The sequence below is a fragment of the Pogonomyrmex barbatus genome, unplaced genomic scaffold (assembly GCF_055798465.1).
Source record: "Pogonomyrmex barbatus isolate J1 unplaced genomic scaffold, ASM5579846v1 scaffold18, whole genome shotgun sequence".
NCBI lineage: Eukaryota > Metazoa > Arthropoda > Insecta > Hymenoptera > Formicidae > Pogonomyrmex > Pogonomyrmex barbatus.
The window spans coordinates 3,501,867-3,520,910 of record NW_028297114.1 but is presented as its reverse complement, the minus strand read 5'-3'; the positions used below and the strand labels follow the sequence as shown (position 1 = coordinate 3,520,910).

At 38.7% G+C, this 19,044-nt stretch overlaps 1 protein-coding gene, 1 long non-coding RNA gene and 1 other non-coding gene across 5 annotated transcripts in view; 2 read left to right on the top strand and 1 right to left on the bottom strand.

Moving 5' to 3' along the window:
- osp (myosin phosphatase Rho interacting protein outspread) overlaps positions 1-19,044 on the top strand; it is a 171,847-nt gene that overhangs the window by 84,309 nt on the left and 68,494 nt on the right. For all 3 annotated transcript variants that reach the window (XM_011645984.3, XM_089074922.1, XM_089074921.1), the window contains exon 3: positions 6,475-6,540. In XM_011645984.3, the coding sequence (XP_011644286.2) occupies positions 6,475-6,540 (66 nt within the window). The remainder of the gene's footprint in view (positions 1-6,474; positions 6,541-19,044) is intronic.
- LOC112552947 (U2 spliceosomal RNA) lies at positions 2,824-3,017 on the bottom strand. The gene has a single exon (XR_003096892.2). It is a non-coding gene; the product is annotated as a U2 spliceosomal RNA (small nuclear RNA).
- LOC148936995 (uncharacterized) lies at positions 10,646-14,598 on the top strand. Its single transcript, XR_016138816.1, has 2 exons — positions 10,646-14,376; positions 14,465-14,598. It is a non-coding gene; the product is annotated as an uncharacterized LOC148936995 (long non-coding RNA).

The following is a 19,044-nucleotide window of genomic DNA, read 5'->3' as shown; positions in this document are numbered from 1 at the left end:
GATTTCTCCAGTTGAATCCACTGGATCATTGGAATTTTTTCCCTCTGAAAGAGAGCAACGTTCAACGCAATGCCATGCAATTCTCGGCATATTAATATACATATATACGCACATGAAAAGATTTAATATATTAAAAAAATTAATATATTCTAATTTTATATATATATATATATATTTTAATATAAAATTATATATTTTAAAATTATATATATAGAATTAAGTATTAATTCATGTATTTGTATGCAATCGTGAATATTTTTGTTCTCATAAATTAGGCAAATTTTACATCCCGGCTCGCGTGACGTCATTACAATTTTATATATTTAGGCCACGCCAATTAGCTGAACGAACTGCTCAAACAAACGATCGTTCTTCGTCGGCGATATTACTTCGACTTTCACTTCGCCAACGCCATTATATACTTTCCCCCGATACACCTGTCTAACATTCGATAATTAAATGAACGGCATGTTCGTCACATCGTGCTGCCGGACATTGTTGACTCGTTTAATTGACAGCGACGTAGTCGCTCGATGTTGTTTAAATTACGACGGAAAGTAACGAGACTTCGTGAATGTGTGACGCGGTGATAGTACAGATTATGTCATAAGCACGGAGATAAATGCAGTAATGGAGCTTCTAATTGCAAGCTTGGTTAGCTGATAATATTATCGCAAGTGACTAATAATAATATCTGAATTAATCATTTTGGTGCGTGAGAATCACGCCTTATCGAAAACATGTACAATAGAAAATTCTATGTGAAAGACGATTAAGACGATTAAGATTTGATTAATAACTTAAATAATATTTATAATTATATGAATAATTTGTGAAGAATTATTAACAGAAAATAATCTGCATAATTATAGCTTTGTTTACCGTTTAAAAATGATTTTCAATAGCACATATTCACTTTTGGAACTATGCTGTCTGCGACATGTGGAATTTTTTAGTTTCTAGTCGACGAAATGAATTTATTCGCGCAAAAATCTTTAGTCACGCTATTGCGAGCATGACTTTTTATTATTATTATTAGCTTGTTTCGTTTCGAGTAGTTGAAGATTAAACGGCATTCTGGGAGAGTGCTCCTGATACCGTGACTATATCTTAATTTCGCCAAGCATCGAAGTCATTAAAGAGTAGTGGAGCATCTGATCCTAGATACTAGATTTAATTGAGATCTATAAATTTGTTTAAAAAAATCGTAGCTGAATAAATTTAAAATATAAAAAATATTTAATGAAAAATAATAATATATAATTATATTATTGATTAAATTTAGAGTGAATTATTCAAGAATAAATTTTTTCTGAAATTAATTACAAACTTTAAATTAATGTCGGAAAAAAACATAAAAGTAAATTATAGATTTATTTTCTACATTATTAGTTTTTTTTTTTTACATTTTTTTTATGTAATTACACACTGACAGAGCTCTTCTAACTTTCTAATCAGAATTAAAAGATACGACGCAAGTTGTACGCGGTTTTTAGTATGTAATCGTTTCGCATTGTTATTCATACGAACAGAGGGACAAAGAAGAAACATTGGCGGCCATGGTATCGGAGAGTACCACGAATCCTTATAAAGGTCCGCTATATTTCTTTCCCGACCGCGGTATTCAGAGCGGGCGGAGTCGGGAAATAGGATCGGCCAAATCGCGGATTCCGTCGATAGGGGATCGCCAAGGGAATAGCGTTGGGTCACGTTACCGTTGTGGTCGGGGATCGGTGGTCGGTCGGTCCCTTCGGCAACCTCAGCAACGACGGCATCCGCACGGTAGGTAGCACGCTAGCACGCTAGCAGCCACGCCAACAGGGTCGTGAGTCGAAACACGAATAGCGAGAGAGCCGACGACGAAGATACCAAGGGTCCGATCCGGTGGGTGACCAGGAAGTCGTAAGAAGGAAATCGAGACATTCGGTATCGAGTTATATGAAGATCGTCACGAACGCCCCGCGGCGCTTAATAGCCCAGATTCATTTGCGTGTAACAGGGCATAGGAAAAAAATCCTTAATGAATTGAAAGAAAACGAGACACTTGATAAACGCGTCCGTCGCGTACTTTGTTGTGAATTTTTTTTGATGAAGACGACGCAGTCAAAAGAATATAATAGGCTAGTAATAATCCTACGCGATTAATTACGCGAGTTGAATGCACCCATGGGTTAACGCGCGCGAAGGTGAAGATGCAGCGTGTAATAGTTCGCGATAAAATCAGGATTTAGAGCTCGATTGGTATAAACGTCGGAGATCCACACATCGTTCGAAACCGCGATTCCTCGGATATAGTTAAGATATCGAGGTATGGCGGCGTTGTAAAGTACAGCGCGGGAAATCGCTGATTCTTACATTGGTTCAGCGAGTATAAAGTTTTTTCAAAGAATATATATATATATATATATATATATATATATATATATATATATATATGATCTTTGTGACTGCAGATTAGTATGTTAAAAATATCATCTCACCATTAAAAATATAAAATGTGCATTTCTCTCGCATATACACATAAATCACATTTATTCTTGTCGGAAATTTCAAAGGGACATAATGATTGATTTGATTGCTTTATTTCCCTTGAGGTTACAAAAAATTTATGTCTTGTCTTATTCTATATACTTAATTAAACTTATATCTAAAAATTTTAGATCTTAGTTCTAAATGCTACATGCGTTTCTTCCCACTCAAAAGATATAAAAATGTTGACTATATCCTACTGTGGGGCAATGCGATAATAAAGTTCGAACTATTATACATTTCTGTTTCTTAACATGAATTGTTAACCTATAAGTCTCTTTTAATTTTGGGATAATTTATTAGGCCAGTCCCGAAATTACTGCCATATCGGGTCGACCTGCAGCAGGGTAGAAGCAAGCCTCATACTCCCGCCTTATTTCAAAAATCAGATTAATATTCTGAGTCCCCTATGGGGACTGTATCAGATATTAAGCTGATAAGAACAGATACTACACATTTGATCTTAGCTCAAAGAGCCGAGAAGCGATGCCCAATGATATCTTTTCACTCTTTATATAGCATTCTGAGACAAATTCTGTATACGAGAAAATCCGCCGCGTAGTGGCAGATAAAGCAAGCTAGTTTCGACCCTCTACTCTTGCTCCATTATACGTGTCAATTTTTTCATTCTTAAGTTAGGTTAGGTTAAAACACGTGGTTAGAGTTAGTGCTATGTCACAAGACTTATATATTGTATTGAAACGATAATATATTTTATATCTAAAAAATATTTAATTCTCTGTAAAAATATGACACTGTAAGCAACAACTTCCAAATATTAATTTATCCTTATAAGTATTCCAAATTTTCTATTATTACCTTAATATGTTTAATTGATGATTGATTAATTGATGATTGAGTAATTTTTTTACTTATACCTTTTTTTAATTACTCTTTTTTTGTATGTTTATTATCGTTCCCATCTTTATATTTTTTTTCGGTAGATATATTTAGAAGTTATCGTGATTATATATATAACATACAATTAATCATTTTATCGGACTTTATAAACTTTATAATCGCTTCGTTTGATGGAAACTGGTCGAACCAGAAAGGCCCGAATCCGTAGGCGGTATTAACAGCTGCTTATAGAAGCCAGGAAGATGCGGTAGGTCAAGATATCATGCGGGTTCCAAGATATAAAACTACTATGTACACTTTAAAAAATATTTAATGCTTAACAAGTTCCTCGAACATGTCGAGATCCTTTGATTGTAAAATAAGACGAACACTTATTCTATTTGTTACAAAATATGTTTATATTATTGCAAACAATTTAAAACATTTTCGATGATTCATCGACGGTAGTAGTATTCAACACATTAAAAAAATAATTTTTAAATAATTTTTATACTCATATATAAAGTAAAATTGCAACATCTAATAAACTGTCAACAATAATAGTCAACAGTTTTAAAATTCTCGAAACGGGGGGATCGTCGACGTGGATGTGATTTCATAAAAAAATACTCAAGTCTAGAGGTTAAACCTGTGTCTATTGATATGTTGAAGAAAAAAAATTCTATCGGTTCTTACAACACGCGTTACGGGAGGAAGAGATTACGAGTACCAGCTAGGAGAGTTCCGTGCTTTCTCTCATTCTCGTACTGTCTCAATCCTCTCGCGCAAGGTTTCGTGCCTCGCTCTTTCTTCTTCCTCTTTCTCCGCAAGATCTTCCCACGCACGTGCCGGAGTCCACGTAGCCGGCTGGTCCCCCTGGTGAATAATTACCAGATGAAGATACTGCCGCCTTGTGTAGGCTGATATCTGTTCTTCCTTGGCGTCTCGTCCGATGATTTTGCAACGGTACTTATGCGTCTATTCCGGCGATGTTTTGTCTCTTCACGATGTTTTGTCTCTTCACGGACAAAAGCAACATGACGCTCTTGTCCGGGGGACTCGATCGCGTCACGCCACAACTTGGAAATCGGTCCCCGGTATCACGCAAACCTGGATTTGTATTACGTATCACGTATTGAAATAGCATGTGGCGTTATCGATACATTCCCTCATCGCGTCATGTATGTATGAATGACAGCAATGTTTCCGTACTGTTGCGTCTTTCAAGGTTTTCTTCTCTGAAACCTTGTCGTTCACTTATGAATGACGCTATTTAGAAATTCAATAGGATTATGTATTATGATGAAAAAAGATAAATTACGAAAGAAACAGGGAAACAATTGTGAACGGAAACTTTTAAAGGACTGTTTTTAATATTAGAAATATCAAGCAAGTTATTTTATTTTTTTTTTTAATTAATATTCTTTTGGTATCAAAGATAGAATTTTTTAACGTTTTAATTTTAATATTCTATCAGAATAAAGAGAATAATTAAAAAAAAGTTAAAAAATTCCAAAATCATATCTTTAACATACGAAAATAGATATTAATTTAAGAAATAGAAATGATCGGTAACGTTCGGTATTTCTAAAATATCAGTGATTCTACAGAGAAAGAAATATATTTCATTACCTCTTCAGTATCATTACCTTCTCTTTTTCTTCTCTTTTTAATTACCATTAACACTATAAAAAATTTATATAAATAAAAATTTTCTTTGCTTAATAATCTTTCTTCTAGAAATGTTAACCTTGAGAAAAGCTTATTTTTGCATATTTTAACTCATTGATCATACGAAAGTTTTAAAGAGGCATAAAAATCCAAAGAGATGAGTATGAGATTAATTATCGTATTAGTATTTTTAATTTAATTTCTACACGGTTCTCATAGTCAAGCGATTTTATCTGAGATTTCTGCTTGTTGAATATTTTTCTACTTACACAGTTCGATTGTGAAACAACGTTTTCACGTTTTCTGTGCCAATGCGTTCGCCTGCGGGACATCGTGCCCATCACTATAGTAGACAAGGAGGTTAATCGATATGGCCGGTATCGCATAACTGTGCATGCGGTCGGACGTAAACTTTACACGTTGTGTGCATTTGCATACAATCGTATAGCGTGTAAAGTTCTCGCTCTATAAACGTCGCGATTCTTTCGATGTGCGCCCATCAAATTTGCGGCCGTTGCCGAGTACGTAACGAATCCCGCAGAGTATTTCCGTCGTGTAATGTGCGGTGAAAGCCGGTAACTTTTATTAACCGCGAGATTTGCATGGAAACAATGCGGGAGGGAGATACATGTGCGTTCATTTGCGTTCTCTGCTTTCTAGGTGGATGAAGAAATTTTTCTGGAGAGAAATTTGCAGATGATGTTTTTGAGATAAGCGTTTCGAGTCGCGTGTAAATTTGGACGCACGAAAGTGCGAAGGAGCATCCTCGGAGCGAGTTTCTTTAGAAACCTTCGAAAAGCAACGTTCGAGACAATGCGATAAGATTTTCGTGGTATATCTCGCTTGCAGCTCGTAGCAACGAAAGAGAAATCGTGACGAACCTCCGCTGCCGGCTGCTGCGCTCGCTGGCTGCGCTTCTTCTTTCTTGTTTCCTCTCCGCCGACTTTATTTCTAATTAACGGCTGCCGCGTGCTAATTGTCCAGCTGACGTAGCGGGAGGTCTTAGAGATTCTTTAATGTGAATCGAACAGGTTCAACCTTGAGTCGTGCGAAATTGTTTTCTCTCCCGGTGTAGGATGCGCATTTCTGCGTAAATTGCAAAGTGCATCGTGAAAAATCGTATTCACGTCTTCCCCAGCGCACGTCATAATCTTGCTTTTTGTAAAATAATTACGGTAATTGCGATAATTATTTATGATTATCGCAATTACCTCGTTATTTTATTTCAGCGTGATAAGATTTATTAGAAATCCATGAATATTGTATTAAATCTTCATGGAAACTATATATCGAATTTTTAATTATAGATAATAACGTGTACGTATAATTATATTGTAATTTAAATATTTTCTCAATATATTTAAATTTTTATATTTAAATAGAGAACTTTATTGTTATTTTTTTCTAACAGTCAATGTGATTTATATGTTACAGAGATGGCAGAGGAGGTGGTTCGTTCTGTACGACGATGGGGAGTTGACGTACTCCGTAGACGAACATGTAAGTAAGATTTTTAATTTGATATTAGAAATGAATTTGTCGGATCAAATCTTTGATTGATTATTCATTTTCTCGCCACGCATATAAGAATTGCTTCATTACAAGAAATCCATTAATTATATTTATATTTATTGTATTTATATTCCTCTTTTTCATTACTTTTAGTGGTACAATTTGTACTTGACAAATTCTATACTTTTTAAACTCTTTTTTTAACTTATTACCTACATTATTGAAAAATTTGTATTAATTTAATATAATATAGCAAATGGCAGTTCTAATACTATGTTAATATATTTCTACAAAAAATAAATGTAATTTTCATTGTATAATTCGAATTTAATTACGTGTTAAAATTAATAAACAAAATAAATTGAGGGTAAAAATTACTTTTATTTTTCTACAGACGCACTCAAACTTTTGATTAAAATAATATGTAATACAATTTGTATGAAAAAAAATATAATTTTATATATATATATATATATATAGTGTATATACCGTATACAAAGTGTATATTCACTTGATATGGTATAAAGTAGCAGGTTGATTCTCGTATGAAAAATTGCAATTATTACGTTCATTAAAATGTTATTGTTGTGTATAAAAGAGAGATAGGATCGAGTAGCGGCGTTAGATCACGGATGACAGAACGGGAATAATATACGGGAAAATGTGGCGGACGTACGGAGTCGGTATATCGCGCGGACTGTTAGAATCCGCGTAAGATCTGAAAGGTGCTCTTTCTCGGATGCTGCATGGAGTGTACTGGGAGGTCGAAGTCGATTGTGTACACTTGGCGGCGGCCTGCCGTGCACGCATCTGCCGGTCACTACCTACGAGCATCACATCGGCAACGTCAGCGTAGCGGCGTCGCGTACAGAGAGAGAACATTCGTTGCTATAAATGACCCCCCCCTCCCCCCCCCCCGACACCGGTACATCTCGAGTTTCCGCTTCCTGGTGTCGATGCGGACGCGGAAACTCTTTCAACCCGTCAGAATTGATTTACGTACGAACGGGCGCCAGAATAGAATTCATTACTGTCCCTCGAGAACGTCGTTCGCCGTCGACGGCAGCGTCTCAAAAGCAGCGGGGTTCAGAGTTTGACGTGACCACGATTCCTCGATCGTCAGCGTATTTTTCTCGTGCTCTCGCTGATCGACGCTCCACTGCATGGTATACATATAGAATCATCGCGGTTTTCTTTCAACTTGATATTGATTTTCCTTCGTATGAGAGAGCTCGATATACGACGGTATGTATCCAGCGATGGATTTCTCTCTCGAAATAATTAACGGCTGAAAGAGAGAGGAGGCGATATTTATGGCGGCTGGTCATTTTTTAATGTTTCAATTGATTTCGTGTTTATGGATCAACCGTGTACAGTGTGTCTTGAGAAGCACTTTTGATTAATGTGTAAACCTATCTCGTTCTTATTCGACGGCTCGCCGCGAGTAAAATAGAAAAAAGCGAGGGCTTATATATTGGACCCGTGTGCATAAATTGAACAGAATTGCCGTCAGCCTTGAAGTGTCCTTTACCCTTTATTTAAATCACTCTCGTGAAAGAGCGATTGTGGAGATGGCACACGGGCGCGCTACGGTCTTTGTAGACGTTCGTCCACTCCCCTCCGCGGCCGGCGTGCCCGCCCGGCCATCCTCGAACCCAGATTAATGATCCGGTCTGGAGGCTTAAGAGGGCCATTCGTTTCGAGAATAATCTCGACCGAAAAATGCGAAAAGATAATAACCGGTATACGCGATGGACGCGACCGTGTGTCTACCCCCGGTGTGTGTGACTGCACCGAACGCAGAACAGAAGTCGTTCTGGTCGTCCTTGGCGCGGGAATGAGAAATTAGGCTAACGGGTCGAAATAAGTCAGTCGAAAGCAGCCCCGCGCGAGACACGCCGTATTTCCGTCGACTCGAGTCATAATCTCGCGACGACTCGCCATGCCCCGTCTCGTTATACGCGACTCCCGTCCGGGTTCTCTCTCTCGAGGATGATCCACGAGGCGTATCCACGTTCACGAGACTTACCTCGGCCGCGAACTCGCCGAACTCGACACCCGTAAATTAGATTCCCGGAACTTCGTAAGGAACAATTGGGATACTCGGGTGAACGAGTATCGCGAGGTGAAAAGTTTGAGCTTTTCTTTACTCAACATGATAGAATCTCTTCCAAGTGAAACCGAAACTGAAATCATTTTTATTACAAATGCCAATTGCGTTTTTTTAATTGGTATACATAGAGTGTCTACTTGGAAAATCCTGGAATTCTTAAGGAATTTGTTTATGTCTTGAAAAATTAGAGGATTTTCAAGAAATTTTGTTTAACAAAGATGAATATTTATTTTAATAGTTTTATAAAAGTTTAATTTTGTACCAATTATGCATTACATAATTTTTTGCTTCTAGCTTTTGAAAATAAAGTTTGAAAATTTTATGCAATATAAAATATTTATTTTTTAAAGTTCTTATAGTTTCTTTCAAAATTCTTCAAATTTAATTATTTGAAACTCGAGTAATTCTTAATTTTATTTATGATTTATAAACTTTATGAATGAAAAAAATATTAAAAACTTTGCACAATAAATATATATTTATTTGTAAGATACATTTTGCTCCATTTTATCTGGAATTTTAAACAAATTGTCTTAAAAAATCAAGGATTGATTAAGAGATTTCTTTTCGAATTTAACTAGACATCCTATATATATCAGTAATTATTTACTGTAGTAAGAGTAATTTATGGAAGAGAAGATAAATGTCAGAGAGAGTTAATTTAATCCGTGAGTAAATTCGCGCGACATTGTAACATAATTGTACACAAAAGACATTTATATGTCGAAAAACCATTTTTACGTTTAACAAGGCCGGAGATCATTTTTTTTGTACCACATTATACTTGTTTTGGCGATAATTTTCGAAAACGATTCTCGACGGCCTTGCGGCGATTAAGAGATTGCGGCTAACATTCCGTGAATAATCGACGCCGCGATGATTCCGCCATTGCATTTAGCAACGATACATCATCATCGGCCGACTATCAGCCGAAATTATGGCCGCCATTAATTTGCGACTCACGACTTTGTATCGGGCGCGTAGGGGTAGGCCCTAGGGAGGGAACGTAAGCCGCGAACAAGCCGACGATGGTCTTTTTTCTGCCGATCTGTAATTTGTTCTGTCATGAATCGTCGGGCGGCCCGGTGCCCGACCGCGGTCGTGGGAGATCCCGCGGAAGACCGATTGCTTTTGAAACAAAGCCTGCTCTTACCTGTCTTCGATGTGTACGTCCCGGCGAACGGGGCGCGCGAGTGAAACAGGCATTACGCCTCCATCCCGCGCACTCCGCGGAATTGAATCCGGGGAGAGCCGACCACTCCGTTCCGTGTCGCGGAGTTAAAAATAGTGGTTGCTGCAGCCTCCACCTCCACCTCCTCCCTCCTCTTACCTCCCCTCGGCGGAACAACCGGCGTAATTGCCCTCCGGGAAAGAGAACCCCGTCGGCGGCAAATCAACGGGCCACGTAAATGAAGGAGCCGTATTCTTACGCTGCAGTCGGGTTTCTTATCTCGGACGGATTGTATCTCGTCCCTTATCTGCCTTGCAGAAATTCCCGCAGAAATCGAAGCGCTCCCGCGGATACAGATAACGCTGCGCGGCGCGGCGACGGTGAGACATCGGCCGGCCGACTTTCGCGGCCGATGAAATTAAAAATCGATCGTATCTTCCCCTCTCTTTCGTATGGCGTGTTGCACACGCACGCGGGCGCGGCGTGCGTGACTTTTGAAACGAGCCGTTTATCCTCGCGAAAATCGCCTCGGTAACGAGTAGCATTCCCGGGATGCTCTCTCGGCGTGGTCGCCGGCCGTTCTTATTTTCGCCTTGCCGGCCGTGTGGCTAATTCGTTTAATTACACCGGCGTAAATCAGCCACTCTCCCCGACCGTAATCGGCCACAGCCATCGGATTCTCGAATTATTCGCGAGCCGGGCCGCTGATTCACCTTTTCTCCTCCGATACGAAAGTGAAATGGACTTTCGCAGAGCGGACGGGCGGGCGGGAGGGAGGACTATTAATGGCGTATCTCAGTATTATCGGAAGATCCAATTTTCTGATCGCCCCGGGGATCCCGTCCTTGGAAGCCGACCGCGTGAACGGTCGCGTGAAATAATTGAAACGATTTATTCCGCGATTCGCGTAAAAGCCCGCGGAATCTAATCTCGCCGCTCGCTGGACGATCTGTTCCGCGCTGGTTCGCCGCGGCACGTCATTCATCGGATTTGCATAATTGCTTTCTGATGATACGGACGAAGGACTCGCGGAAACGCTCTTCCAACCGGGAGAACCGGCCTCCTCGATCAATTATCGATTATTACGGTCGCGCGAGGATTCCTTCCGCGGAACGTCATGGGGAATTACTATCGACGTGTATTTGTCATTACGCTCGCCCGTCGCTCAACCCGTCATCGCGCCGCCGTCATTTATCACGGTAATTTGAATTTGTAAACGCGCGCTAGCGGTTTCCTCGATCGTCGCTAGGCACTAAGCACCATTTCACGGTCTCCGACGCGATTGTACGGCGCACTGCTATTCACCGCAGTCATCGCTGCGCCTATTTGCCGCTTAATGACATCACGCGTGTTTCTGTCTCCATTCTGAACGAATTAAAATATGCGTATCATGAACAGATGCGAGTGTATGAAAGAAAATCTATTCCTTTTCAAATGGTACTCGTTTAGATATTTAATAATTACACACAAAAAATTTGTTTTAAATCTAGCTTATATATGAGAATATTTGTCTTGATTGAAAACTAACGTTTTTTCTCTGTGTATTTGAGATGTTATATAAAAATTTCTTTTTAACAATTACAATTATCCAGGCCTTTAGGAAATACGGAATTTCTAAGAAATTTCAAATTTAATCATTGTATGATATAGAAATTCTTATTGTCAACGTACCTTCATTAATTAACCGCAAAATCACTAACATTATTGAATATCCTTTCTTATTAAGGTGTACATCGGTAAAAATGGGCTGTGCCCCATTAGCTATTCATTTTTTGAGCTATGTTTAATTGTATTCTAAGCATCGCGACGCGAGGCGCGGCATATCGCCGACCTACTAATGATCGCGATGACGATGATCGACGATGATCGAGGCGATGATGAAGCGAGTGACCCTCTTTTTGCCGGCGATGTATATTCCGAGCTAAACGCAAGTTAATCGGCTGACCCCAATTAAACGATAGCTATCGAGTAGGCCGGGCGAGACAACAGCTGCGTTACCGATAAATGTTAATGAACCGTGGTATCGTAATAATAGCGTCGTTATTAGCGAGCGAGCCCTCATTAATTAAGAAAACCTTTGTTCCTCCACCCACGACTCCGCGATTTTTGCGCGTTAGCCGTTTCCGTTTAGAGGAGCCTTTCATTGTCCATGCTCATGATTCGAATGACTAATTTCCTCAAAGGATGCAAAGATTAATAGGAGACAACAATGAACATTTACATATTCTAAAGATCACGTTTGCTCATAAAGTATGGTTTACTGAGTCTTATCTCACGTATAAGTTTGACTATAACATTAGAAAAGACAACTTTTAAGAATTAAAATTAATTTATTTAATACAGCACTAATATTATGGCATTTATTATAAAATGTTATTTTGAATATTCATATGCATTTTGACATAATATAAATTTAAACAGTTTTTACTCTTTAATCTTTTATTTGAATAATTTGTAGAGAAATAGTCGTTTTAGCTCTCGTAGATAAAAATTTATTTGTGACATCAGACCCTATATTTTTATTCTAAACAATCAAAATTATAAATTCTTGTGGAGAAAATATCAATTACATGCAAAATATTATACGGGGGAGAGAGAGAGGAGAACTGCTGTTTAATTTATGAACTTGTCAAATTACGTCGTCCTACGTCGTCGGAACACAGTCTCATTAATTCCTATTAATCGGGAGGATCCGGAGATGGAAATTGAAGCCCGTACGAGCATCCCGGACTGTACCACGAGCGATCACACATACGCGAAGTTTTAACGAAATAAATTACGGTACGAGGGGATCCGTCTCGCTGCGACTACATCATCGCTGCGAGAGAGAGGAGAGAGAGAGAGAGAGAGAGAGAGAGAGAGCTCCCCGGCAATCACGATCCAGCATCATCGGTCAGATCCGTTTGTTCATCTCGCGCTACGTCAAGCATACGCATACACGCGCAGTCTGATTATCCTTTCTGTCCTTTTGTTCCTCTCGTCCCGATGCTGCCGCCGCCGTTGCTGCTGCCGCCGCTGCCGCTGTCGGTCCTGCCTACACTCGATATTAATACCGATACGCGTGTACGGATTTGCATGCTCGCGGTGCTTTGCTCCGCGAGCGTGCATACATCGCGGCGCGACTCGCACATGCATTTGGATTCGCGTTCTCGCGTGTGTATGCGTGTGCGTGTGCGTGTGTGAGTATAGATATGCGCACTCGCGCGCGCGTTTAATTTTCGCGGCTCGTGTACGTCTTACGTAATACTCGTCTGGTGTCAACTGTACTTCGCGATAAACGACGAAGGGGACGAGGAAGTCGATGAAGGCGATGTACATTAAAGGGGAGGAAGGAGCCGGGCGAGGGGAGGCCCCGGGCTCCCGTACCGCGACGTTTTATCTCACGAGGAAGTCGTCGTTTAGGCCTCGCGAGGAGATATATGCGTGCACGTCGCGTTTAGGCTTTAAGGATACGTGTACACGATGGTGTCTCGCGTATCGTAGATTATGATCGTCACGCGATCCCGACGTTTCGCCCGCGACTTTGCCCCGCGCACGGAAAATCTTTCCGATGAATTGCATTTGCACGCCACCCTCTAACGAAGAGAACGTTATCCCTTTAGCTACGTGTACAGTTTGTTGGAAGTATCTCGTAAATTTCCGACAGATCAAAACGATATTGTCAAGTTTCAAGGTATACCTCACTTTCATTCGCCGTTTATGTGCGGTATCATTTTCCTGGGAATGCCGCTGAGAAAATATCTAACGTGTTCTAATTCTATCATTTACGTAAAGTTATTTTGCCTTATTAGCATACTTTGTATTTTTTTTGGTACTTTTATTTCTAACATAAAAATAATATCGTAAAAATATCGTAAAAATTCTTAAGTTAAAATGTTGTTTTAAATATTCTGATATATTACTGTTATTATATGCTTTTTTTATTATCTTGGATATACGTGAAATACTCAGAAACTGATGATTACTGCTTTCCTCCTGGGAAAAATCGCAGCATTTAATGTACATTTACATTAAATCTCTACAATGTGGGGAAGCTGCGCCTGAGATTAATGATACCATCAAAGATGAATGCGAGATTTTTACGGTTGAAATACATTGTATAGAGTCTATCGTTTACCGTGCGACACGTACAAATTTTTCACGCGCAGGATTATCTTTGCAAACGAGTTCCGAGTGCTATTTGGTGTATGAAATTTTGCGTTATTGTATTCCTTGATAATAGTCATTTCCGCATCTCCGAGATTCCATTACAAAATTTCCAAGAATTTAGCTGTAACATTTTACACTCAAGATAATATAATTTTGTTAAAAATTGAGACTAAACGTGACAATTTCTCTAGCGTTTAGAATTTCTTAACAATAAATAAATTATGTTATTAAATTAATAGATGTGATAAATTTTTACGACAATTTTTAGTGGGATTTAATGTGAGTGTAGACCAAACGCGAAATATTCTGAGTTTAATCTGTGTCGGATGCTCAAGACATTGTACTCTTTATTAATGATGATATTAATCAAAATCAGCTGGAAACTACGCAGGTATACAATGCGCAATATCAATCTCTTTGAATTAATGGCAAAAGTAGCCGACTGACGCGTGCTCCAAAAACGTCTGTATACTTTGCAGTGATCACGCGCGACGCTTAATCGTGGCAACTATACACATAAAAAAAAGAAAGAAGAAAGAAATAAACTGAGATACGTGAGAAAGAACGAGGCGCCTCTCGTAGATCTTAATGGCATTTCTTGGCTTGTCAGCGACGTAAATCAATCATGAAGAAAGAAGGAAGAGGAGTCGGTAATAATGTGATACGCGAAGAAAAGGATACTGTGCTGCTTAAACACAAGCTTCGCTTCTCAAATAACATAATGCAAGCAACATATTTACAATTTTGTTACGATTTCTGTCATTTCTCATCATTTCTCTAAAGGATAATTTTTTTAGAGCGATTTTATTATTACTTCTCGCAAATTACTTGATGTGCAATAATTATAAGATTTTTTAATGTCTTACGAAAAATTATTTATTAATTATTTAAGGATTTTGCTGCGAGTATGGCTCGATATACGATTTTCTATCTTGCTTGAAGACAGAAAGATAAGATATTGAAATATATAAGAGATTGAGATAATATATTTGCGAAATATCATTTGCTTAATTAGCTCAAAAAAATATTTAAAATTAAATTAAATAAATAACTTTAGCGAAAACATTTAGTTGAAGAAAGTAAAGAATTCACATCGTGGAAGTGACCGAATTAGGGAGTGATCGATCTTCGTTAGTCGATCGATACGCACGTCAATAAATTCCGTCGAGGATTTGAGGTTCGCCTTACGCAATCGTAATCTTGATCCGATCATTTAATTAGTGGAAGTCAACAACAATTATGTAATCTCGTCAACTCTGTTATTCGCAATTGTGCAATTGGAGAATGTATAACTAAATGGATTATAGAATCGATATAATCACATACTAATAAAAATGTAACAAAAACTCGATATAACTCAATAAAATAAGAAAATAAATGTATGTTCGTTCTGCTAAATATATACGAAAAGAATACTTTTGCTGGCAAATCTAAAAATTGATCTGAGATATAGATCTGAGAATAATTTTGTTGGGCTTTCAGAATTAATTATGTACAACGTTCAAATTGATTGTCAGAAGATCAAAAATGTTTGCAGTATTGTTATTAAATATATTTAAGCATTCTATGTAATAATTGTGATGGTCCAACAAAATTGCTTTTAGATCTGTATCTGGTTAAATTTTTAGATTTGTCAGCAAAACTTTGTAGCGAATAAGAAAAACCTGAGTGAGAAAAGTCTTCCGCGGCAATTTTCACGATTTTTCGAACCAGGCCTATTTCCTTCGGTCCAAAAGCGGGCAACGAAGAGAATCACATTCGCGCGCACATGATCGGCCACGCTCGGCGGTATCAGGAGACTAACGATCCCGTCTCGGTGTGTTTACACTTGGCACCTGGCGCGGTACCCTCGCGCAATCTAATTTCCAGATCGCTATTCCGCTTACCCTTCTAAGGCACGTCGACGCAACGGTGCTCGTCCCTTATAGCTATCTTCATCGCGCGAGCGAGCCGAATCCATGAAAATGCGTTGGAATCTGAAGCTCGAGCACGTGGTCGACGATGCTGACCTTGTTGAGCCTTTCTCTTTCTCTTTCTCTCGTTCCCGATCTTTCCGCACTGCTCGGCGGCAGAGGCGTGGCATGTTCAGAATCGTCATCGTGTTGCACGGGGTTATAAAAATTCTAACGGTTGATAATGGGTGCATCATGGCCAGCCACGGAATTCTTTCCTTGAATTTTCGTAGATCTCAGCTAGAACAGCCAGATTTCGTGCTTCACCACGATATCATCATGATGCAACTCTCGCAAAACATGTCGCAGAAATATTTTCAAAAGCAATGAATTTCAAAAGCAAATTTTCGAAAGAAAGAAGGAATTTCATGCACGAAGTTTTTAAAATAGAATTTAGAAAATATTAATATGAATATTCACCAATAATTATTTTTGAGTGTCTTGTGTCAAATAGAATTGAAAAATCACACAGAAAGAAGAATTAAAATATCAAAAAATTTGGCCAGCTGCGGATCTGAAAATAATTTTGTCGGGCCAACAAAATAATAAATAATAGAACGTTCAAATTAGTTGTGAGAATATAAAGAGCTTTCTGTATCATATTATTATCATCATGCATGTTCTGCACAGTAATTTTAATAGTTCAACAGAATTATTTTCACATTTGTATTTGGACAAATTTTTAGATATCTCAGCAAAAGCCGTTCCTTTCGTGTTACTTAAGAGTTGCACTTGTCTCGTAAACAGAGTGAGATTATACGAATGGCTTACATCGCAGGAGTTAAAAATATGGATACATGATGTAAAACAATGTAGCATGATAATATACGATACAAAGTAATATATAAAAAAAACGTGTGCGAATGCAGTATCGCGTGCAACCACATGAGTACACCGCTGCGGAATGGCTCTTTCGGGTCTACCCGTATTTCTCTACCGTTACAGCGCATAAATCTCGGCGGACGCGTTACGGGATTAGAGTTTAGTAAATTCGCACGAATATCCGACAACGACGAATCGTCACGAAGTACACTTCGACCCTCGTGGGCAAACGATGGTGGCCGTGTCGCCGTGTCGCTCTCGTCGTCGTTCGTTCGCCATGCGATACGAGCGTCGACTTTATAAACCCGGTAGAGATAACAGAGACTGGTACCGCTACCACGCAGATGTGGGCGCCATTATTACCGTCTGTTTTCAACCTGTTCCCTCCGATCGGATGCACGCAAGACGATTTCAAATTAGATCGAACCAACGATGGATCACTATGTAGAGAGAATAATTTTGTCGTAGGGTCTAAAAATTTCACCAGATAAAGATTTGAAAAATAATTTTGTTGGACTGTCAAAATTATTATATAGGGACGGTTAAGAATGATGATAATACCATCAAATTTTTTTATATTCTAGTAACCAATTTGTACGTCCTACATAATTATTTTGATTCAACAAAATTATTTTTCAGACCTATATCCTATATCAATAAAACTGTTCTTTCCGTATATGTTTATCACATCTCGTGATTGATAGCTTTGTCCTTAATAAAATATAAAAATATAAAAGTATATGAAATATCCTAAAATTTTCACATTTTCTTTTGTTTATTTTTCATGAAATATTATTTTCTTTTCAAAATAAAATAACAGCCTATTTAATTCTAAATTGCAAAATGTTATAAATCATAAGATATATTATAAATTATAAAATGGAGTTTTTCAAAGTTTATCTTATTTTCTCGATTTAATTTCAAGTGAATGTTGTATCATAATTATATAATTTGAAAGCTAGATTCCTAAAGCCAGTCTTATAATCTTCGAGTGACTGTAAGTTACATCAGACGAACACGCTTAATTATGCCGATCATGCTGACCGCGCTGGCTACGTATGTGTTACATACATTATATTCTTTAAATCGCGAGATTGCCGGACCGAGTCGTCGTCAACCTGTCAAGTTTCATGAAATGGAGCACTCGTTTCTTGCCGCTTCTAAGACGTACTCGTCTCCGCCCATCTGTCTATCGCCGCTACGCTTAACGGTTAGCCGGAATACGGAAGCTGAGATTTTACGGTTCAATGGAACGTAATCTGGAACGGACTGTGCCACGCGATCGTGACGTGGTTCTGCTGAAAACGAGCGTAGGAGTTGGACAATCGCAGTCTCAGTCGCAGTTAAGCGCGAACGAGCCAGTAGATGTACTCTCGAAGGGACGTAACGAAAGTAGGCTGATGAGAGATATTTATTACGTATTCTGCGAGAGTAGTTCTGCGATGGTCGTCGACATCAGATGCGAACAGATGCACGAAGAGAACAGTTTTGCTGGCAAATCTAGAAATTTGGTCACATACAGATCTAAAAATAATTTTGTTGGACCAGCAAAATTATTATATAGGGCGCTTACATGATAATAATAAAAAACGCAAATTTTTTTATCTTCTAGAAATTTATTTGAATATAGCAATTTTGAAGGCCCAAAATTATCTTCAGATCTGTATCTGGCCAAATTTGTAGATTTGCCGGCAAAACTGTTCCTTCCGTGCGCGTGAGAAACAAGACAGATTCGCGCTGCGTTTCTCTCCGGCGCGATAAGAGCGGAGAATTATTCATTAAGACCCGCGTAAAATGTAAAATAGGAGCGCTCGAAATTACAGCCTCGTAAAAGATATACTAAAAGTACTATACTATGTTCGCGATATTCGCCGCCGCTACTTCACGACGATCTCTCTCTACCCGCGCTAATTAATCCTTTTCGGGGCGACATGAGAGGGATCTGTAAAATTCTACGAAACTTTGTGAAAAAACTGTGTTTATGAATAATATTCTTTTATGGTTCTTTTTTAAAGATACGGTTACGACGATTTTGTAATAAAATATAGCCTGCTGTTTTTAGACATTCTGCAGATAATGGGAGAAACTCGTTAGGACGTCGGAATCGAGACTCGGTCTATTACGGTTTTATTTCCTCGGACAATAACCGGCCCCGGAATTTTTTCGTCTAATGCACGCTTTTCGAGAGAAAGAGGGATATACCGCTCCTCTCTCCATTTGTCTCACACTATGACGAGAGCGTAGAAAAACTTATCGACGCCACTGCCACGGGCAGGCCATCTCGT